At 42.1% G+C, this 24281-nt stretch overlaps 1 protein-coding gene across 12 annotated transcripts in view; it reads left to right on the plus strand.

Annotated features, from left to right (window-relative positions):
• The window catches only part of LOC124029232 (calcium-dependent secretion activator 1-like), a 176884-nt gene that overhangs the window by 131368 nt on the left and 21235 nt on the right, over positions 1-24281 (plus strand). For 8 of the 12 annotated variants that reach the window (XM_046341047.1, XM_046341052.1, XM_046341056.1 and 5 more), the window contains exons 10-17: positions 112-220; positions 1846-2058; positions 10106-10117; positions 13469-13605; positions 14610-14797; positions 16943-17044; positions 17173-17236; positions 17585-17708. In XM_046341047.1, the coding sequence (XP_046197003.1) occupies positions 112-220; positions 1846-2058; positions 10106-10117; positions 13469-13605; positions 14610-14797; positions 16943-17044; positions 17173-17236; positions 17585-17708 (949 nt within the window). The remainder of the gene's footprint in view (positions 1-111; positions 221-1845; positions 2059-10105; positions 10118-13468; positions 13606-14609; positions 14798-16942; positions 17045-17172; positions 17237-17584; positions 17709-24281) is intronic. The other 4 variants (XM_046341062.1, XM_046341020.1, XM_046341067.1 and 1 more) reach the window with 1 other exon arrangement.

Below are 24281 nucleotides of genomic sequence, written 5' to 3' on the forward strand. Positions count from 1 at the left end.
CACACAAATATAATACCTTTTTAAAGAAGCTCATACTTGAAAAGTCACGACTGATCCTGTAATGTTCCTCAGCACATGAAGGGTATGACGGGTCTGTCCTCTCCCATGCAGGTGAGCCAGTACACCTTTGCCATGTGCAGCTACAGAGAGAAGAAGTCTGAGCCACAGGAGCTGCTACAGCTGGATGGTTACACTGTGGATTACACTGACCCCCAGCCAGGTACATATAGTTGAGGTCGGAAGTTTACATACACCTTAGCCAAATACATTTAAACTCAGTTTTTCACAAATCCTGACATTTGATCATAGTAAAATTTCCCCGTCTTAGGTCAGTTAGGAACAGCACCTAATTTTAAGAATGTGAAATTTCAGAATAATAGTAGAGAGAATGATTTATTTCAGCTTTTATTTCTTTCATCACATTCCCAGTGGGTCAGAAGTTTACATATACTCAATTAGTATTTGGAAGCATTGCCTTTAAATTGTTTAACTTGGGTCAAACGTTTCGGGTAGCCTTCCACAAGCTCCCACAATAAGTTGGGTGAATTTTGGCCCATTCCTCCTGACAGAGCTGGTGTAACTGAGTCAGGTTTGTAGGCCTCCTTGCTCGCACACGCTTTTTCAATTCTGCTCACAAATTTTCTATAAGTTTGAGGTCAGGGCTTTGTGATGGCCACTCCAATAGCTTGACTTTGTTGTCCTTAAGCCATTTTGACACAACTTGCTTGGGGTCATTGTCCATTTGGAAGACCCATTTGCGACCAAGCTTTAACTTCCTGACTGATGTCTTGAGATGTTTCTTCAATATATCCACGTAATTTTCCTCCTCATTATGCCATCTATTTTGTGAAGTGCACCAATCCCTCCTGCAGCAAAGCATCCCCACAACATGATGCTGCCACCCCCGTGCTTCACGGATGGGATGGTGTTCTTCGGCTTGCAAGCCTCCAACTTTTTCCTCCAAACACAACGATGGTCATTATGGCCAAACAGTTCTATTTTTGTTTCATCAGACCAGAGGATATTTATCCAAAAAGTACAATATTTGTCCTCATGTGCCATTGCAAACTGTAGTCTGTTTTTTTATGGCTGATTTTGAGCAGTGGCTTCTTCCTTGCTGAGCGGCCTTTCAGGTTATATCGATATAGGACTCGTTTTACTGTGGATATAGATACTCTTGTACCTGTTTCCGCCAGCATCAGAACACGTCTCCTTCCTGAGTGGTATGACAGCTGCGTGGTCCCATGGTGTTTTATACTTGCATACTATTGTTTGTACAGATGAAAGTGGTACCTTCAGGCATTTGGATATTGCTCCCAAGGTTGAACCAGACTTGTGGAGGTCTACAATTTTTCTGAGGTCTTGGCTGATTTAATTTGATTTTCCCATTATGTCAAGCAATGAGGCACTGAGTTTGAAGGTAGGCCTTGAAATACATCCACAGGTACACCTCCGATTGATCAGAAGCTTCTAAAGCCATGACATCCTTTTCTGGAATTTTCCAAGCTGTTTAAAGGCACAGTCAATTTAGTGTATGTAAACTTCTGACCCACCAGAATTGTGATACAGGGAATTATAAGTGAAATAATCTGTCCATTAATAATTGTTGGAAAAAGGACTTGTGTCATGCACAAAGTAGATGTCCTTACCGACTTGCCAAAACTATAGTTTGTTTTCAAGAAATTTGTGGAGTGATTGGAAAACAAATTTTAATGACCATCCAAACTGTATGTAAACTTCAGTCTCTAACTCTATATACACACGTGCACACAAGCACAAATGGATGCATGCGCACATACACATACACACATACACTTGTCCCTGAACCCTCTTCTCTGTCTCTAGGTCTGGATGGTGGGAGGACCTTCTTCAACGCAGTGAAGGAGGGCGACACTGTGATCTTTGCTAGTGATGATGAGCAAGACCGCATCCTGTGGGTCCAGGCCATGTACCGGGCCACCGGTCAGTCCCACAAGCCCGTGCCCCCCACCCAGGTCCAGAAACTCAACTCCAAGGGGGGCGCAGCTGCCCAGATGGATGCGCCCATCTCCCAGTTCTGTGAGTAAACCAATACTAAACCTCACCATCAGATCAACCAATCAGAAGGCAGTGTCAGGTTTCATACCCCCAATCCCGTGACAGCTCTCATCCATAACATTTCACCATGCCATGCGTCTCTCCCCACGCCACACTGCAGGCACATACTGTAAGTGTTACATGTTGCTCTGTGGAACTAATAGTAACACACAGCCACGCACACGCACACACACACACGCACGTAGGCATGCCACCCTCGTTGCTGTATCACACAGAGTACTCAGCATCCTTCGGGCCTCCACTCACCATCACCAACCAGTCACACTTCACATGTTTAAAGGTGCAACTTCACATAATGTTTTCCCCCCTCAGTCTCTCTCTCTCTCTCTCTCTCTCTCTCTCTCTCTCTCTCTCTCTCTCTCTCTCTCTCTCTCTCTCTCTCTCTCTCTCTCTCTCTCTCTCTCTCTCTCTCTCTCTCTCTCTCTCTCTGTATCTCTCTCTCTGTATCTCTCTCTCTCTCTCTCTCTCTCTCTCTCTCTCTCTCTCTCTCTCTCTCTCTCTCTCTCTCTCTCTCTCTCTCTCTCTCTCTCTCTGTCTGTATCTCTCCCCTCTCTCTCTGTATCTCTCTCTCTCTCTCTCTCTCTCTCTCTCTCTCTCTCTCTCTCTCTCTCTCTCTCTCTCTCTCTCTCTCTCTCTCTCTCTCTCTCTCTCTCTCTCTCTGTATCTCTCTCTCTCTGTATCTCTCTCTCTCTCTCGCTCTCTCTCTCTGTCTCTGTCTCTGTATCTCTCTCTCTGTATCTCTCTCTCTCGCTATCTCGCTCCCTCTCTCTAAACATCAACAAAGCTGACGAACTAAAGAGAGAAAGACTAAATGACGCCCGATGAGGTAGAATCTAGACTCAACCACCAAAAAAAGATGATTAGGCCATGAAACATCAAGCTTTGAAACTTGTATCGGTATTTTATTAGAATTCCCATTAGCTGTTACAAAAGCAGCAGCTACTTATCCTGGGGTCCACACAAAACATGAAACAAAATACAGAATGACTTAATTCAGAACATCAATAGACAAGAATAGCTCAAGGACAGAAATACATACATTTTTTTAAAGGCACACGTAGCCTACCTATCAATGCATACACTCAAACTATCTAGGTCAGATTTTAGCCTTTTGAATCCTCTTGAAGCTTTAAAAATATTTTTATAACATTTTGAGATAACAGTGGTACTTACTCTAAGTGTTATTTTTATGATACTTGCATAATCACCGCAGACCTCAGCCTTCTGTATGGTCGAAAACAACAGCTGTTGACTTTCTGAGTTCTTGCTCACCCTGGCCCTGTCTCGGTCGAACCACTGCTCTGTCAGTCTTCTCTATAGTGTTAACCATTCCTCTACGTGTTACTCTACTTGCACCTTTAAGCAACCTACCTACCTGTGATCAGACCTATCCCCACTAGTCAGATACTGGTCAGACTTATTCCCACTCGTCAGATAATGGTCAGTCCTATCCCCACTGGTCCTTATACTGGTCAGACCTATCCCCACTAGTCAGATACTGGTCAGACTTATTCCCACTCGTCAGATACTGGTCAGACCTATCCCCACTGGTCCTATACTGGTCAGACCTATCCCCACTGGTCCTATACTGGTCAGACCTATCCCCACTGCTCAGATACTGGTCAGACCTATTCCCACTAGTCAGATACGGGTCAGACCTATCCCCACTGGTCATATACTGGTCAGACCTATCCCCACTGGTCCTATACTGGTCAGACTTATCCCCACTGGTCATATACTGGTCAGACCTATCCCCACTGGTCATATACTGGTCAGACCTATCCCCACTGCTCAGATACTGGTCAGACCTATTCCCACTAGTCAGATACGGGTCAGACCTATCCCCACTGGTCAGACCTATCCCCACTGGTCAGATACTGGTCAGACCTATCCCCACTGGTCAGATACTGGTCAGACCTATTCCCACTAGTCAGATACTGGTCAGATACTGGTCAGACCTATCCCCACTGGTCCTATACTGGTCAGACCTATCCCCACTGATCATATACTGGTCAGACCTATCCCCACTGGTCCTATACTGGTCAGACCTATCCCCACGGGTCCTATACTGGTCAGACCTATCCCTACTGGTCCTATACTGGTCAGACCTATTCCCACTAGTCATATACTGGTCAGACCTATCCCCACTGGTCCACTGGTCAGACCTATCCCCACTGGTCAGACTGGTCAGACCTATTCCCACTGGTCATATAATGGTCAGTCCACTGGTCCTATACTGGTCAGACCATATAATGGCCAGACCTATCCCACTGGTCCTATACTGGTCAGACCTATCTCCACTGGTCAGACCTATCCAGTGGTCAGATATCCAGACCTATCCCCACTGGTCAGATACTGGTCAGACCTATCTCCCACTGGTCAGACCTATCCCCACTAGTCAGATACTGGTCAGACCTATTCCCCACTGGTCAGACCTATCCCCACTGGTCATATACTGGTCAGAACTATCCCCACTGGTCAGACCTATCCCCACATGTCATATACTGGTCAGACCTATCCCCACTGGTCAGATGCTGCTCAGACCAATCTTACTGGTCAGACTGGTCAGACCTATCCCCACTGGTGCTATACTGGTCAGACCTATCCCCACTGGTCATATGCTGGTCAGACCTATCCCCACTGGTCACTGGATACTGGTCAGATCCCCACTATGCTGCTCCCACTGGTCAGATACTGGTCAGACCTATCCCCACTGGTCCTATATTGGTCAGACCTATCCCCACTGGTCAGATGCTGGTCAGACCTATCCCCCCCATACTGGTCAGACCTATACTGGTCACTGGTCAGACCTATTCCCACTAGTCAGATACTGGTCAGATACTGGTCAGACCTATCCCCACTGGTCCTATACTGGTCAGACCTATCCCCACTGATCATATACTGGTCAGACCTATCCCCACTGGTCCTATACTGGTCAGACCTATCCCCACGGGTCCTATACTGGTCAGACCTATCCCTACTGGTCCTATACTGGTCAGACCTATTCCCACTAGTCATATACTGGTCAGACCTATCCCCACTGGTCCTATACTGGTCAGACCTATCCCCACTGGTCAGATGCTGCTCAGACCTATTCCCACTGGTCATATAATGGTCAGACCTATCTCCACTGGTCCTATACTGGTCAGACCTATTCCCACTGGCCATATAATGGCCAGACCTATCTCCACTGGTCCTATACTGGTCAGACCTATCTCCACTGGTCAGATGCTGCTCAGACCAATCTCCAGTGGTCAGATATCGGTCAGACCTATCCCCACTGGTCCTATACTGGTCAGACCTATCTCTAATGGTCCTATACTGGTCAGACCTATCCCCACTAGTCAGATACTGGTCAGACCTATTCCCACTGATCATATACTGGTCAGACCTATCCCCACTGGTCATATACTGGTCAGAACTATCCCCACTGGTCAGACCTATCCCCACATGTCATATACTGGTCAGACCTATCCCCACTGGTCAGATGCTGCTCAGACCAATCTTCAGTGGTCAGATACTGGTCAGACCTATCCCCACTGGTGCTATACTGGTCAGACCTATCCCCACTGGTCATATGCTGGTCAGACCTATCCCCACTGGCCATATACTGGTCAGACCTATCCCCACTGGTCATATACTGGTCAGACCTATCCCCACTGGTCAGATGCTGCTCAGACCAATCTCCAGTGGTCAGATACTGGTCAGACCTATCCCCACTGGTCCTATATTGGTCAGACCTATCCCCACTGGTCAGATGCTGGTCAGACCTATCCCCACTGGCCATATCCTGGTCAGACCTATCCCCACTGATCCTATACTGGTCAGACCTATCCCCACTGGTCATATACTGGTCAGACCTATCCCCACTGGTCAGATACTGGTCAGACCTATCCCCACTGGTCAGATACTGGTCAGACCTATCCCCACTGGTCAGATACTGGTCAGACCTATTCCCACTAGTCAGATACTGGTCAGATACTGGTCAGACCTATCCCCACTGGTCCTATACCTATCCCCACTGATCATATACTGGTCAGACCTATCCCCACTGGTCCTATACTGGTCAGACCTATCCTATACTGGTCAGACCTATCCCTACTGGTCCTATACTGGTCAGACCTATTCCCACTAGTCATATACTGGTCAGACCTATCCCCACTGGTCCTATACTGGTCAGACCTATCCCCACTGGTCAGATCAGACCTATTCCCACTGGTCATATAATGGTCAGACCTATCTCCACTGGTCCTATACTGGTCAGACCTATTCCCACTGGCCATATAATGGTCAGACCTATCTCCACTGGTCCTATACTGGTCAGACCTATTCCCACTGGCCATATAATGGCCAGACCTATCTCCACTGGTCCTATACTGGTCAGACCTATCTCCACTGGTCAGATGCTGCTCAGACCAATCTCCAGTGGTCAGATATGGTCAGACCTATCCCCACTGGTCCTATACGTGGTCAGACCTATCTCTAATGGTCCTATACTGGTCAGACCTATCCCCACTAGTCAGATACTGGTCAGACCTATTCCCACTGATCATATACTGGTCAGACCTATCCCCACTGGTCATATACTGGTCAGAACTACTGGTCAGACCTATCCCCACATGTCATATACTGGTCAGACCTATCCCCACTGGTCAGATGCTGCTCAGACCAATCTTCAGTGGTCAGATACTGGTCAGACCTATCCCCACTGGTGCTATACTGGTCAGACCTATCCCCACTGGTCATATGCTGGTCAGACCTATCCCCACTGGCCATATACTGGTCAGACCTATCCCCACTGGTCATATACTGGTCAGACCTATCCCCACTGGTCAGATGCTGCTCAGACCAATCTCCAGTGGTCAGATACTGGTCAGACCTATCCCCACTGGTCCTATATTGGTCAGACCTATCCCCACTGGTCAGATGCTGGTCAGACCTATCCCCACTGGCCATATCCTGGTCAGACCTATCCCCACTGATCCTATACTGGTCAGACCTATCCCCACTGGTCATATACTGGTCAGACCTATCCCCACTAGTCATATACTGGTCAGATCAATCCCCACTGGTCCTATACTGGTCAGACCTATCCCCACTGGTCAGACACTGTACAGTAGCAATATAAAGGTAAGACTACACAAATACACTGAGTGTACAAAACATTATGCTCTTTCATTATGACATAGACTGACTAGGTGAATCCAGGTGAAAGCGATGATCCCTTATTGATGCCGCTTGTTAAATTCATTTCAGTCAGTGTAGATGAAGGGGAAGAGACAGGTTGAAGAAGGATTTCTTAGCCTTGAGACAATTGAGACATTGAGATTGAGATTGTGTATGTGTATCATTCAGAGCGTTTGTCAGGATAAAATATTTAATTGTCAGGATAAAAGATAAAATTGTCAGGATAAAATATTTAAGTGCCTTTGAACTGGGTTTTGTAGTAGGTTCCAGGTACACCGGTTCATGTCAAGAACTGCAATGTTGCTGGGTTTTCACACTCAACAGTTTCCCATGTGTATCAAGAATGGCCCACCACCCGTATGACATCCAACCAACTTGACACAACTGTGGGACGCATTTGAGTCAAAATGGGCCAGCATCCCTGTGGAACGCTTTCAACACCTTGAAGAGTCCATGCCCAGACGAATTGAGGCTGTTCTGAGGGCAAAAGGGATGCAGCTCAATATTAGGAATGTGCTCTTAATGTTTTGTCCACTCAGTGTATGTCGTAATACGCTTAGGTTTTACATGATAGATCTAATTTACATAAACGCACTGAAACCTGAACAGGTTTAACTTAACTTGGGAAATTAACACACATTCTGTTATTTTACAACACTAAAGAACTCACCTTTTAAAACCAGACTGAATGCTGTGCTCACCATTGTTTCAATAAGATGAGTGCAGTGTTCAACCAGTTTAACCAGGCTAACTACTAAAGAGTATGTATTTTGGTGTGCATCTTTCCTTCAACTCCTTTAGTTATTTTAAGGATTGTTCTAATGCCCAAACCGTTTTCGTTAGAGTCAATGGGTTGTAGAAAAAGCTCTTTTCCCTCCTTATAATATTGGCATTTTTATAACCAGAAACAATTCAATAATAAACACATCCATATAGGTTTTTATACTGGAATTGCACTGTTTAGGTAAGACAAAAACACTGTTTTTTTATTTAAAGAAAATCTGTTTTGAATGAATTACTCTTCATCTATAGCACATTGACATAAGTAGCTCTAGTTTTCAACACTTTTCATAAATATAATCTATAAATATAAATTTTCTGTGGTCTCCATTGGTTTCTTTGTCCAGTATGTGATTGTTATTGTGGTTAGATGGTTACCTTCTCTATATACGACCAGCCATACTGATGCCATTCAATGCCCCCTCACAGTGGCACAGACCTCCTTCCTCTACCGCCCTCCTCTCCGAAACACTGTGCCACACCATGCGTACATGTTTCACCCCACCCTGGTGGTCTTGAATGGCACAGAGGCCATAACATACACAACACATTACTCACCTCTCTCTCTCTCTCTCTCTCTCTCTCTCTCTCTCTCTCTCTCTCTCTCTCTCTCTCTCTCTCTCTCTTTCTCTCTCTCTCTCTCTGTCTCTCTCTGTGTCTCTCTCTGTGTCTCTCTCTCCTCTGAACTTTGCTGCAAATTATTTGTCTGATTCTAGAATGTAATGACAGTTCTGGAGCATTGGTTTGGAATGATAGGAAAGTAGTCTTTCTAAAGGAGAACTTACAGGCTAACTGCAAGTCATTACCAGACGACATCACCTTGCTTTCAGTGGACTCCGATATTCATAGCCATATAAGAATAAACTATTCTGATAAAGTGATAACATAAGACGGATATGTCAGATCTATTGCTATTTAGTTAGCCATATTATGTTATTACTCTACATCCATTTTTCCTCATAGATTCATAAGAGGATACTGGCAGCATTTACACATCATCATCTTAGAAGTAGTAGGTGGTGTTGGACTGCTGGAGCCGGTAAGTGTTTGTTCTAGTGCTCCTCTACACTCTTAGAAAAAACGTGCTATCTAGAACTTAAATGGATTCTTCAACTGTCCCAATAGGATAACTCTTTGGATAACCCTTTTTGGTTCCAGGATGAACCCTTTTGAGTTCCATTTAGAACCGTTTTCTGCAGAGGGTCCTACTTGGAACCCAAAATAGTTCTACCTGGAACCAAAAAGGGTTCTACGAGAAACCAAAAATGGTTCTTCTTTGGGGACAGCCGAATAACCATTTTGGAACCCTTTTTACCAAGAGTGTAGTTAGTATAATCTGGAGAAAGCAAAGTGAATCTATCATATTGTGATGGTAATGTATAATATATGTTAGAGGTAGTACTGTGAATAAGATAGAACTAGATCAGAATCCAGACTAATTCAACTGCAGCAGAGTGATGAGAACCCTTAACTACTTCTCTCCTCAATCTTCTCTTGATCTTCTCTCTCTCTCTCTTTCTTTTAATTATATATCTCAATCAATCTTTCTTTCTTTCACTCTTTCCCTGTATACTTTTCACTCTACATCGATCTCTCTCTTTTTCTCTTCTCTCTTTCTTTCTTTCTTTCCTTTCTTTCTTTCTTTCTTTCTTTCTTTCTTTCTTTCTTTCTTTCTTTCTCTCTTTCTTTCTTTCTTTCTTTCTTTTCTTTCTTTCTTTCTTTCTCTCTCCCTCTTTCTTTCTTTCTTTCTTTCTTTCTTTCTTTCTCTCTGTCACTCTCTCTCTATTCTCTCTCTCTTTCTCTCACTCTCTTTCTGTTCTCTCACTTTCTCTCTCTCTCTCTTTATCTTTCTCTCTTTCTCTCCCATGTTGGTACAGGTTGTTGTTTTTTGAGTTGTGTTATTCTTCCTCATGCTTTGCTTGTTACCCCTCTTTAGTATTGCAGCTGCTAGGTCAGGGTATCTCGTGTTTGCTCTCCTCCAGCCTTGTTGCTAGTCTTTATGTTATTCTGGTTTGTCCCTTCTTACCCCGCTGTCTTCTAGCTGGACTTAAGGGTAAGTGCTTCCCTGTAGCCGGCACAGCTCAGATAATCCCCGACGATTATCTGACAAATGCAACGTGCTTTCTCTCCTTTTTCCCTATCCTCCTCCTCCCCCTCTTAAGTCTCCTCGCTTCATGTCTTTAGACATTAGTAGATAATGTCTTTTTAAGTATGATTTCTTCTCAATTTGAAGTTTTAAGTACCTATTAGCTTACATTCTTGACAGTTTAGGATGCATGTATTTCATTCTTAGGCTTATAATTTGGCTCAGTAATGATTCTACTTTATATGATGGTTATTATTATGATTTTTTTGCATAATTGCCTTCTCTCCTTAATCTTATTGGTGTTCAAGGACCCCTCAGAGTAAAGCATAGAGATCACCCAATGTGGCATGATGCCATCAGAAAATACAATTCCACAAAATGGCTGCTAGTTGTGACTCCATCAACAGTTATGTAAATTCAATACATTTTTCAAATATATTTGCGTTTCAGAGAGCAGTAGTGGACAGTCCCATTTTTTCCTAAAATAACTTCAGGACTTGTAATCAAGCTTGTTTTGTTTTAGAAAAAGCTTTCCACAACATGAACAAATGATTGAACATTTCCATATTGTTAAATCCATTTTTCAAAGAGTAGAGCAGTTGGAAAGCTATGACGTTGGACGTTTTGGTTGAGATTAGTTTGGACCCTTTTAGCAGGGTAACCTGATTCCTCTATACTAACATGGGTCATGCTTTACTATCGAGGGCTCAATTGTTTTGAGTCATTTTCTTTAGTGCTCTATTCACGAGAGTTGGCAAATATGCACGCGGAGTATTCTGAATGCCAATCACAAGAAGTAGCCATTGCCACCCCTTCCCAAACAATACTCTGGATGAAACCCCTTAGTAGATGGGCCTGTAGACAGCAGCTATTCCCCCATAGTAGCACCTTTAGCAGGGAACAAATCTCATTTTGGTTTCTTTTGATTGCCCTTTGATTGCCTGAATTGGGGAACACCTTTGTTATGTATTATTCCGTTGACGGAATTACAGGATTTTAATATTTTTCCCCCCCTGCCATCTCCAAAAGAATGATCTAGTTTTTGCATCTGTCGGCTTGATGCTATATACCTATGTACCTGCATCAAATTGTATTGCTACTCTGTTAGAGATACTCCGGTAGTTGGTATGCCTGTTAGTTGTGCTCTATAAAGATCATGAATACACTGCAACATACTCAAGTATTGTCAACTTGCAAATGCCAAGAGAAAAAGGAATGCCCCAAAAAATGTAATAGAAATGTTGAAATTAGATCTGCAGATGCATGATTTAACATTTTGAAAGCACAATGAAAAGTCAAACTGTTCTATCTTGTCAGTGAGTATTTATTAATTACAGTATTTGCTTATGTTCAGTATGGAAAAACAATCCAGTCTTTTGAATCAATCATCTTGTCTTTAGATTATGACGTCATCACCGATAAGAACTCACAAAATGTGATAATGTCCCCCTATAGTCCATTCAGTCTATTCCAAAATAAAACTCCATTTTCTCATTTAAAACAAACAGAAAAGATATTCCCCACCCCCTTCCTCCCGCCCACCTTCAAGCGTTTTCTATCACACATCGCACCTTCACTCTGCCCTTATCGCAAACTTTCTCTCACCCTCACTCTTCCCTGCCCCTGTAACTCTCCCACACTTCTACTATCACTTCCTCGCCCACTTTCATGGTAGTCTGATTGTCCCTCATCTATTTTTCTCCCTTTGTCTCAGTCGTTCTCTCAGTCCCTTTCTTTCTTTCTCTCTCTCTCTCTTTTCACCCTCTGTTTCCTCTTACTCCTTTCATCCCACTCTCACACCCTTCACTTTTGAACTCTATCTCCCCCTACGTTTTTTTTTCTATCACATCTATAATTTCTTCCATGTCTCTCACCCCTCTCTCACCCCTCTCTCACCCCTCTCTCACCCCTCTCTCACCCCGGCTTTCATCTGTCTCTTACCCTGTGTGCTTACCCCTCTATCCCTGTTAACTTGTGGTAGGGACTTTTTATTCAGTTCCTAGAGAAACCAGGGATACATATTATTTTGGTCTAGTCCACTCATTTAAAAGATTAAGAAACAAAACATCTCCTAATTTTACACTATAGAAGCCAATGAACCTATAGCTATCCTCAGCCGTGGCCCTCCATCCTCCTTGTATCTCTCCCTTTCTATGAACATGGGACTGACAGATGTCACTTGAGTTGACAGTTAGTGTTGCTATAGTACCCCTCCTCCCAGCCAAGCCCACTCCCCTATCCACACGCCCCGCCCCCCTCACGTCATCCTCACTCCTTTCAGTGTCACACAATTGGACATGGCATCTGTCACTCACCCACCTTGAGGAGAACATGAACATCAACCCCACTCTTGTCTCTATATTGAGTACCCCTCTTCATGCACACCTCATCTCATCACTGATCGAGATCTGACTATTTATATTATGTATCTCTGGGAAATGGGAGGAATATGTAGGTCTGTCTCATTTTTGATCAGGTACTGGTGATATTCTGCTTTTAGGCTTCTCATCAATGACTGTATTATTCTAGTCATTGTCATGTCAGACAGAAAACATATTGTTATTTCAGAAAGTCATACATGCTAGTGTCTCCTGTACTTTCTTATGGTTCTCTGTCCTCAACTTATACACTCCAGTTTAAAGTACATTTAACAATCATACAACACTAATTAAATACCGTCAAAACATGGGCACTCGTTACTCGACCAGCTCCCAGAATGCATTTGTAAGAAGATAAGCAGTTCCTTAGACGCTAGCGTGTCCGCTACCCAACCTTTATGAAACCTTTATTCCCTGTAGAATAGAAAACACTCTCCTCTTACAGTTTTTAATCGACTAGCCTTCATCCTTAAACCAGAGCTATTTGTTCATCTCAATCATTTAAGAAATCACTCTGTTCTCTGATTTCTGTTTTTGTTTTTCAGCACACGACCCATCATTGGTCAGGAACTGAGTGACATTCACCAATCATTCTCGAATGGCAGAATCTATTGAATACACATTACAAATGAGATTTTCATCCTATTCAATTTAACCCACAACTTCCTCAATACACGTTTTGGATCTAAGATGCCTGAAATGGTAGCAATTGAAATGTTAAGAACACATACAGCAAAAAGCTGCAAGTTGATCATGTAAAGCTGTAAGTGTTTAGAATTGTCCCTAGCAAGAGCTCTAGTCAGACTGGCCCAGTGTTTTGAACTGTGTTGAGGTAGAGAGACATGCTATACTATTTTTCTGTGCTTCACTGATGCCCTCTTCCTCTGAATCCTGTCCTTTCCCCTGTGCTGGTTGGCTGGTTGGCTGGTTGGACACACAGACGCAGACAGAGCTCAGAAACACGGCATGGATGAGTTTATCTCGGCTAACCCCTGCAGCTTTGACCACGCCTCCCTGTTCGAGATCGTCCAGAGGCTCACGTTGGACCACAGGCTCAATGACACCTTCTGCTGCCTGGTGAGTGTCCTTCTCCGTACCCACAGTACTAAAATGGATTCCCAAAAGCATCTTAAGGCTAAGTTCATCGTAAGAACCTTCATAGGACCAAATCTCCAAACTGTTTCCCAAAACCATTGTTACTTAAGTTGCACTTGAAAGCGCTCATTCTTTAGCGACTACCTCAGAGCACTTGAAAGCGCTCATTCTTTAGCGACTACCTCAGAGCACTTGAAAGCGCTCATTCTTTAGCGACTACCTCAGAGCACTTGAAAGCGCTCATTCTTTAGCGACTACCTCAGAGCACTTGAAAGTGCTCATTCTTTCAGAGCACTTGAAAGCGCTCATTCTTTAGCGACTACCTCAGAGCACTTGAAAGCGCTCATTCTTTAGCGACTACCTCAGAGCACTTGAAAGCGCTCATTCTTTAGCGACTACCTCAGAGCACTTGTAGAACTGCTACGTGCGTCATTTCGTTAGATGCATTCAATTGACTTCTATTTTGCTAATTGTAGACTGCTGTCTATAATTTTTGCCTCAATATATTTAATGATGTGTAACAACAGGTGCCCAATGATGTGCCAAATCTTGATTTAGTGCATTATTATAGAGTAAGAATTAGAATAAGCTGCCTCAATATGTGCAGCCATGGGTGATAATATCTCTCTAGGAGCTGATCTGTAGTCATTATTGTGGAATAATTCTAATGGTAAGGTAAGATTTGATTGGAGAAAGCTGATCTGAGAGCTTTCTTTTGATCCTTTAAGCGTCGATACTATGCCTCAATGACGTATTCAGTAAGCGGTCTCTATGCGTGGTGTTTTGGGAAACACATGTTACATCTTCGGCCATTGTAGGAAAGATGCATCGTTAAAACACCCGTATGCCTAAGTTCCATCGCTATTGCAAACTCTCTCACAGAGGGATGATAGCACCAAGGTCATGGTTCAGTTTGGGACAAGTGTTTGTTTGTGATTGAGATAATGGTGCTATCCTGCTAAAAACTCTCTTACGCGGTGTTTAAGGGATGGTTCAGCCCGGGCCAGGTGTTTGTCCTGGATGAGTACTGCTCCAGGAATGGCGTGCGTGGGTGTCATAGACACCTGGGTTACCTAGGCGACCTGCTGGAGAGGGCAGACAGAGGAGCCATGATCGACCCCACCCTGCTGCACTACAGCTTTGCTTTCTGCGCATCCCATGTTCACGGAAACAGGTAAAGTCTACACCCCATTCAACCTGGATCTCTCGTTAATACAAAGTCTTCACATTGGACCAAGACGAAATGCTCAAGGTCAAAGTGCAGCACTGGGCTTATATGTCTCAGGCAGGGCAACCTACTCACATTATTGTAAATCACCACCATAGTCCATGGCAAGAGAGATGGCTAAACTTCAGACATCCAATATGCACTCAAATGTCTTCAAATGACAAAAGAAGAGAAGGAAGGAAGGAAAGAAGAGCTGGTCATAGTGAGAGAAGACAAGGGTCAGCATCCGAGCATCTTTTCTTATTGTTTTGGGATTTCCCATTGTTATTGTCATGAATGTTTTGCATATGATTTATTACTATTTTGGTCATTTTGTCCTGTATATTATCATGTTATCATTTTGTCCTGTATGTTATCATGTTATCATTTTGTCCTGTATGTTATCATTTTGTCCTGTATGTTATCATGTTATCATTTTGTCCTGTATGTTGTCATGTAATAATTTTGTCCTGTATGTTATCATGTTATCATTTTGTCTTGTATGTTATCATGTTATCATTTTGTCCTGTATGTTATCATGTTATCATTTTGTCCTGTATGTTATCATGTTATCATTTTGTCCTGTATGTTATAATTTTGTCCTGTATGTTATCATGTTATAATTTTGTCCTGTATGTTATCATGTTATCATTTTGTCCTGTATGTTATCATGTTATCATTTTGTCCTGTATGTTATCATGTTATCATTTTGTCCTGTATGTTATCATGTTATCATTTTGTCCTGTATGTTATCATGTTATCATTTTGTCCTGTATGTTATCATGTTATCATTTTGTCCTGTATGTTATCATGTTATCATTTTGTCCTGTATGTTATCATGTTATCATTTTGTCCTGTATGTTATCATGTTATCATTTTGTCCTGTATGTTATTTTGTCCTGTATGTTATCATGTTATCATTTTGTCCTGTATGTTATCATGTTATCATTTTGTCCATTTTGTATGTTATCATGTTAATTTTGTCCTGTATGTTATCATGTTATCATCATTTTGTCCTGTATGTTATCATGTTATCATTTTGTCCTGTATGTTATCATGTTATAATTTTGTCCTGTATGTTATCATGTTATCATTTTGTCCTGTATGTTATCATGTTATAATTTTGTCCCGTATGTTATCATGTTATCATTTTGTCCTGTATGTTATCATGTTATCATTTTGTCCCGTATGTTATCATGTTATCATTTTGTCCTGTATGTTATCATGTTATCATCATGTTATCATTTTGTCCTGTATGTTATCATGTTATCATTTTGTCCTGTATGTTATCATGTTATCATTTTGTCCTGTATGTATGTTATCATGTTATCATTTTGTCCTGTATGTTATCATGTTATCATTTTGTCCTGTATGTTATCATGTTATCATTTTGTCCTGTATGTTATCATGTTATCATTTTGTCCTGTATGTTATCATGTTATCATTTTGTCCTGTATGTTATCATGTTATCATTTTGTCCTGTATGTTATCATGTTATCATTTTGTCCTGTATGTTATCATGTTATAATTTTGTACTGCATGTTATCATTTTGTCATCTCTTTTTCTTACTAACCAGATACATATACTTTGTCTTCCACTATTCCTCTTCTCTTTCTCTTATTTTCTGTCCTCGTCTTTTGCTGCCCTGTTTAGTCTCATTATGTAGATGTTGCTCATCCTCCCATGCATCCCTATAAAGTCAGAGAGGGCAGAGGTTACTGGGGGCCACTGATGGGCTGTGAGGGACCCTTTGGTCCTGGCGTCCACCAGAACCTAGGACCAGGGGCTGTGGGCTCTAAACGGGGAAGAAAAAATATGAGGTTTAGAAAGAAAAGAGAATCCAAATCATCCAAGAGCCCATCAGGTAAGATACTGTACTGTACAATAACAAACATTGAAGGTTAGTAAACATGCTGAACAATGATTCCGTTTCACTCACACAAGCAGCAGTACAATCATGGAGACCTAAATTATGACACTGTTTTGGTGTAAATTGCTGTATAGTTCCTTTTTGTAGGGGCTCTAACTGGTGGCTCTGCAACTGCATGATTGGCTGGGCTGATGTTGTGTTTATGTTTTGTTTGTATTGTATTGTATGATGTCATCCTCAGGCCTGATGGACTGGGAACAGTGAAGGTGGATGAGAAGGAGCGCTTTGAAGAAATCAAAGAGCGGTTGCGGGTGATCCTGGAACACCAGATCACTAACTTCAGGTGACTGCTTCCTACTGGTCATCCTTCCATACAACTATCAGGCCTCATCTATTGTTCTGTTCATCATTGTTCATTGCTCCCTAGTGAGTTTAATTTCATTGTGATTCTACTCTCTTATCTTCCTGTAGATATTGTTTCCCGTTCGGCCGTCCAGAGGGAGCCCTGAAGGCCACTCTGTCTTTGCTGGAAAGGGTTTGTACATTTAGATGACTACAATCTTTTCTTCACATTTTACAGAAACTTTGCAGGTCATGAATGATTCTCATTTTACAGAAACTTTGCAGGTCATGAATGATTCTCATTTTACAGAAACTTTGAAGGTCATGAATGATTCTCATTTTACAGAAACTTTGCAGGTCATGAATGATTCTCATTTTACAGAAACTTTGCAGGTCATGAACGATTCACATCTCATTGCTCATATAATCTCATATATACGCTTGAAAAAGAAAATAGAAAATGAAAACTATTGTAAGGTCAACTGTAATTCAGTGGCGAGACTCTAAGGAAGACTTGTCCTGCCCTTTTTCTCACTTTCAGGTGCTGATGAAGGACATTGTGACTCCCGTCCCACAAGAGGAAGTGAAGGGAGTCATCCGTAAATGTTTGGAGCAGGCTGCTCAGCTCAACTACGCTAAAATCACAGAATACGCTCAAATGGAAGGTAACTATCCATCATTTACATATATAGACACACCTTCAGAATGCAATAGCATTTACCTTTGTTGGTAAATTAACTAAACATCATTTACATATATAGACACACCTTCAGAATGCAATAGCATTTACCTCTGTTGGTAAATTAACTATCCATCATTTACATATATAGACACACCTTCAGAATGCAATAGCATTTACCTCTGTTGGTAAATTATAGGTTGTTGTTGTTTTGAAACATGTAACTGACTGTTTTTCTTTTGATGATTGTAACTTAAATAATGACCTCTTTCAGTATTTAGTGACTTTTGAGTCATTCTGGAAGTGTCTATGTGGAACAAGCGTGTCAACCATTCTGCTCTCTTTCAGAAGTGTCTTTTACACTTTGATTCATATTTTAGCATCCTACAGTGGGAATTATTTCCAAATTAACCTGGACAAGAAAACAAGTACTGAAGAAACATACTGATATATCTTTTTTTAATTTTTTTTACCAGAGATGTGGATTACATTTTTTCTCACATGATGAATTCAAGAGGAGCAGCCTATGCAGTATTTTTTCATTTGACAGATTGGTTGTCACTTGTTTGTCACTCAGCCATTTCTCTCCCCTTTGTTTCAGGCAGGCTGTTTTAGCTGTGGTGTTCTGTACTCTACTGTACACTACTGAACTGTACTCTACTGTACTCTACTGTACTGTACTGAACTGTACTCTACTGTACTCTACTGTACTGACCTGTACTCTACTGTACACTACTGAACTGTACTCTACTGTACTCTACTGAACTGTACTCTACTGTACACTACTGAACTGTACTCTACTGTACTCTACTGAACTGTACTCTACTGTACTGAACTGTACTCTACTGAACTGTACTCTACTGTACTCTACTGTACTGTACTGAACTGTACTCAACTGTACTCTACTGTACTGAACTGTACACTACTGAACTGTACTCTACTGTACTCTACTGTACTGAACTGTACTCTACTGTACTCTACTGAACTGTGCTCTACTGTACTCTACTGTACATTACTGAACTGTACTCTACTGTACTCTACTGTACTGAACTGTACTCTACTGTACTCTACTGAACTGTACTCTACTGTACACTACTGAACTGTACTCTACTGTACTCTACTGTACTGAACTGTACTCTACTGAACTGTACTCTACTGAACTGTACTCTACTGTACTCTACTGTACTGTACTGAACTGTACTCAACTGTACTCTACTGTACTGAACTGTACGCTACTGAACTGTACTCTACTGTACTCTACTGTACTGAACTGTACTCTACTGTACTCTACTGAACTGTGCTCTACTGTACTCTACTGTACATTACTGAACTGTACTCTACTGTACTCTACTGTACTGAACTGTACTCTACTGTACTCTACTGAACTGTACTCTACTGTACACTACTGAACTGTACTCTACTGTACTCTACTGTACTGAACTGTACTCTACTGAACTGTACTCTACTGAACTGTACTCTACTGTACTCTACTGTACTGTACTGAACTGTACTCAACTGTACTCTACTGTACTGAACTGTACACTACTGAACTGTACTCTACTGTACTCTACTGTACTGAACTGTACTCTACTGTACTCTACTGAACTGTACTCTACTGTACTCTACTGTACTGAACTGTACTCTACTGTACTCTACTGTACTGAACTGTACTCTACTGAACTGTACTCTACTGAACTGTACTCTACTGTACACTACTGAACTGTACTCTACTGTACACTACTGAACTGTACTCTACTCTACTGAACTGTACTCTACTGAACTGTACTCTACTGAACTGTACTCTACTGTACTGTACTCTACTGAACTGTACTCTACTGTACTCTACTGTACTGTACTGAACTGTACTCAACTGTACTCTACTGTACTGAACTGTACACTACTGAACTGTACTCTACTGTACTCTACTGTACTGAACTGTACTCTACTGTACTCTACTGAACTGTGCTCTACTGTACTCTACTGTACACTACTGAACTGTACTCTACTGTACTCTACTGTACTGAACTGTACTCTACTGTACTCTACTGAACTGTACTCTACTGTACACTACTGAACTGTACTCTACTGTACTCTACTGTACTGAACTGTACTCTACTGAACTGTACTCTACTGAACTGTACTCTACTGTACACTACTGAACTGTACTCTACTGTACACTACTGAACTGTACTCTACTCTACTGAACTGTACTCTACTGAACTGTACTCTACTGTACTCTACTGAACTGTACTCTACTGTACATTACTGAACTGTACTCTACTGTACACTACTGAACTGTACTCTACTCTACTGAACTGTACTCTACTGAACTGTACTCTACTGAACTGTACTCTACTGTACTGTACTGAACTGTACTCTACTGTACTGTACTGAACTGTACTGTACTGAACTCTACTGTACTGAACTGTACTCTACTGTACTCTACTGTACTGAACTGTACTGAACTGTACTCTACTGAACTGTGCTCTACTGTACTCTACTGTACACTACTGAACTGTACTCTACTGTACTCTACTGTACTGAACTGTACTCTACTGTACTCTACTGAACTTTACTCTACTGTACACTACTGAACTGTACTCTACTGTACTCTACTGTACTGAACTGTACTCTACTGAACTGTACTCTACTGAACTGTACTCTACTGAACTGTACTCTACTGTACACTACTGAACTGTACTCTACTGTACACTACTGAACTGTACTCTACTCTACTGAACTGTACTCTACTGAACTGTACTCTACTGTACTGTACTGAACTGTACTCTACTGTACTGTACTGAACTGTACTGTACTGAACTGTACTCTACTGTACTCTACTGTACACTACTGTACTGTACTCTACTGTACTCTACTGTACACTACTGTACTGTACTCTACTGTACTCTACTGTACTGTACTGTACTGAACTGTACTCTACTGTACTCTACTGTACTGTACTGAACTGTACTCTACTGTACTCTACTGTAGGGAAGTTGGCTTTCTGTATAGGTGTTGTGAGTAAAAATGCATTCAAATCCAAAGTTTTGGATTCATGCCCTGTTGATATACTGGCCTGGCCCCCATCTCGCTGTACCTTGACTCTAGCTGTATCCTGGCCTATGGCATATGGTGATTTAACAGTATAGTGTGCAGTATATATTATAGATCTACATTATGCAGTTAAGATAATCAGTAGCTAGAATCATTTCTCCCCTGAAGAGAACCTCCCTCCCTAGACTCCAGGGCCTACAATCTAAGATTTATACAAATAAATCTTACTTGGCCATGCCTTTCTTCTTCTCCTTTCCTAGGGACCCTTGTCCTTCTCTCCCTCTCATTTCTGCCCTCTTTCTCCTTCTCCCTTTCCTTCCCTTTTGTCTTATTCCTCCGGCGGACCACTGCCCTCCTCTCCCTAGTCTTCTGCTGTCCTCTTCCTCCCTCTCCTCTTATTGGCTTCACCACATTTATCACCTCACATTACTGTGATACTTGGTTTTGAAGCCAATGAAAAAGAATGTTGGGATTGGACAAAGACAACCCAGCATCTGTCACCTGCATGTGCTACAGGACATTATGGAAAGGTTTGTCTTCATAGGCATGGACTAGCCACTACATATCACACTTTACCTTAAAAACAGCCCTTTTGCAAATGCCATATACAGTACTCTGTTCTTGCTTGCATAACACCATGTTGGTTTCCCTATGAAGTCATATGCACAGCTTGCATTGACATGCATGTCAACAGGTTGATCCAACATGTGTAGTCATTACATAGAAAGACATTTCTAGGGTGCCAAAGGTACTAGGGTGTTTATCCCTTACTATCTTGAAAATATACCAGGTAGACTTTGTCCACCTGTCCTTGTGATGCTATTGGTCCAATATCAAGAAAATAGTCCTAAAACAATCGCTATTGGACCCAGTCATCCATAGTCCAAACCCAAGTCAATACTCACCATTGTTGTGTTCATTAGGCCACCAAATGGAGGAAAACAAACTGAAACAGCGAAAATCTACCTGGACATGTCCAATAAGAAACGTTTTGTTTTGTTTTCTGTTACAAAAAGTTTTGCTATGGTGTGCCCTAATGAACATGACCCAGGACAGTTCCCTACCTTCCCATCTCCTCTGACCTTTAACCTCTCACCCTATCCTCTGACCCCAGCCTCTTGCATGTCCCAATCCTCCTCTTTTGTAGGGAGAAAGAGGGAAATGTTTGAGCACCCTGTCTTCTGCTTGGCGTCACAAGTGATGGATTTAACCATCCGTGAGTACCTGCCTCATCCTTCCCTGTCTCTCCTCCCTCCCTCTTTCAACCTTCTTTGACCACATCAACCCCTCCCTCCTTCCCTTCCTCACTCCCCTCAGAGATGTCCACTCCTCCTTCCTCCTTTGTGCTTTTTTTTGGTCTATCGCTCATGTCTGTGAGAGCGAGTGGGGGGAGAGAGAGAGTCAGTCTGGTCTGTGGAGGTCTGTCTGAGAAGCCAGTACTACTAGGGGCCTACAGTTACCCATATATCTGTGACCCACATGAATGATCTGTCGGTCTGGTCTGTAAGCTTCTTTCTTTTGGTTGGACATATGCCCATGCCCACTCATGTGACTTGAATGCATTTTTTACATTGCTTCTGTGTTACCTTCTTCAGTCGTCTGATCATGTGTCAGTGTCTGGTATGCTCGCAACGCTGAGCTGTGCGCTGGGACAGACAGGTATGATGCTATGTCACTGCCAGAGACAGAGATGGAGGCCATAGAACAGAGCAACAGTTGCAGGCAGATCTACAATACCAGGAGGGCAGATAGGATTGTGTGTACGCAGACAGAGTTCCTATAATATATGTTTTAACTCAGCTCAACTCACCACGGGTCAGTGTGTCCTGTCTTTGGTTCAAGCAGCTGTTGTTTGTCTTATGTCTAAGTTCATGATGGTCTAAAGCTGTCTGTCTGTTACTGTTAACTGCATCCTGTTGTTGTTGCTTCTTTAATGTTGACTTCTCCTCAGGCTAATGTCTCAGCGTTTCAGAGTGTCTGTGCCAATCTGTATGTCTGTGGAGTTTTGTCAACTGCTGTAGCTACCTAACACATTCATCTACTGTAGCTACCTAACACAATCAACTACTGTAGCTACCTAACACATTCAACTACTGTAGCTACCTAACACATTCAACTACTGTAGCCACCTAACACATTCAACTACTGTAGCCACCTAACACATTCAACTACTGTAGCTACCTAACACATTCAACTACTGTAGCCACCTAACACATTCAACTACTGTAGCTACCTAACACATTCAACTACTAGCCACCTAACAGCTACCTAACACATTCAACTACTGTAGCTACCTAACACATTCAACTACTGTAGCTACCTAACACATTCAACTACTGTAGCCACCTAACACATTCAACTACTGTAGCTACCTAACACATTCAACTACTGTAGCCACCTAACACATTCAACTACTGTAGCTACCTAACACATTCAACTACTGTAGCTACCTAACACATTCAACTACTGTAGCTACCTAACACATTCAACTACTGTAGCCACCTAACACATTCAACTACTGTAGCTACCTAACACATTCAACTCCTGTAGCCACACATTCAACACACCTAACACATTCAACTCCTGTAGCCACCTAACACATTCAACTACTGTAGCTACCTAACACATTCAACTACTGTAGCTACCTAACACATTCAACTACTGTAGCTACCTAACACATTCAACTACTGTAACCTAACACATTCAACTACTGTAGCTACCTAACACATTCAACTACTGTAGCTACCTAACACATTCAACTACTGTAGCCACCTAACACATTCAACTACTGTAGCCACCTAACACATTCAACTACTGTAGCTACCTAACACATTCAACTACTGTAGCTACCTAACACATTCAACTATTATAGCTACCTAACACATTCAACTACTGTAGCCACCTAACACATTCAACTACTGTAGCTACCTAACACATTCAACTCCTGTAGCCATCTAACACATTCAACTCCTGTAGCCACCTAACACATTCAACTACTGTAGCTACCTAACACATTCAACTACTGTAGCTACCTAACACATTCAACTACTGTAGCCACCTAACACATTCAACTACTGTAGCTACCTAACACATTCAACTACTGTAGCTACCTAACACATTCAACTACTGTAGCTACCTAACACATTCAACTACTGTAGCTACCTAACACATTCAACTACTGTAGCTACCTAACACATTCCTACCTAACACATTCAACTACTGTAGCTACCTAACACATTCAACTACTGTAGCTACCATTAACACATTCAACTACTGTAGCTACCTAACACATTCAACTACTGTAGCCACCTAACACATTCAACTACTGTAGCTACCTAACACATTCAACTACTGTAGCCACCTAACACAATCAACTACTGTAGCTACCTTACACATTCAACTACTGTAGCTACCTAACACATTCAACTACTGTAGCTACCTAACACATTCAACTACTGTAGCTACCTAACACATTCAACTACTGTAGCTACCTAACACACTCAAC

This window comes from Oncorhynchus gorbuscha, linkage group LG03 (genome assembly GCF_021184085.1).
Source record: "Oncorhynchus gorbuscha isolate QuinsamMale2020 ecotype Even-year linkage group LG03, OgorEven_v1.0, whole genome shotgun sequence".
Taxonomy (NCBI): Eukaryota; Metazoa; Chordata; class Actinopteri; order Salmoniformes; family Salmonidae; genus Oncorhynchus; species Oncorhynchus gorbuscha.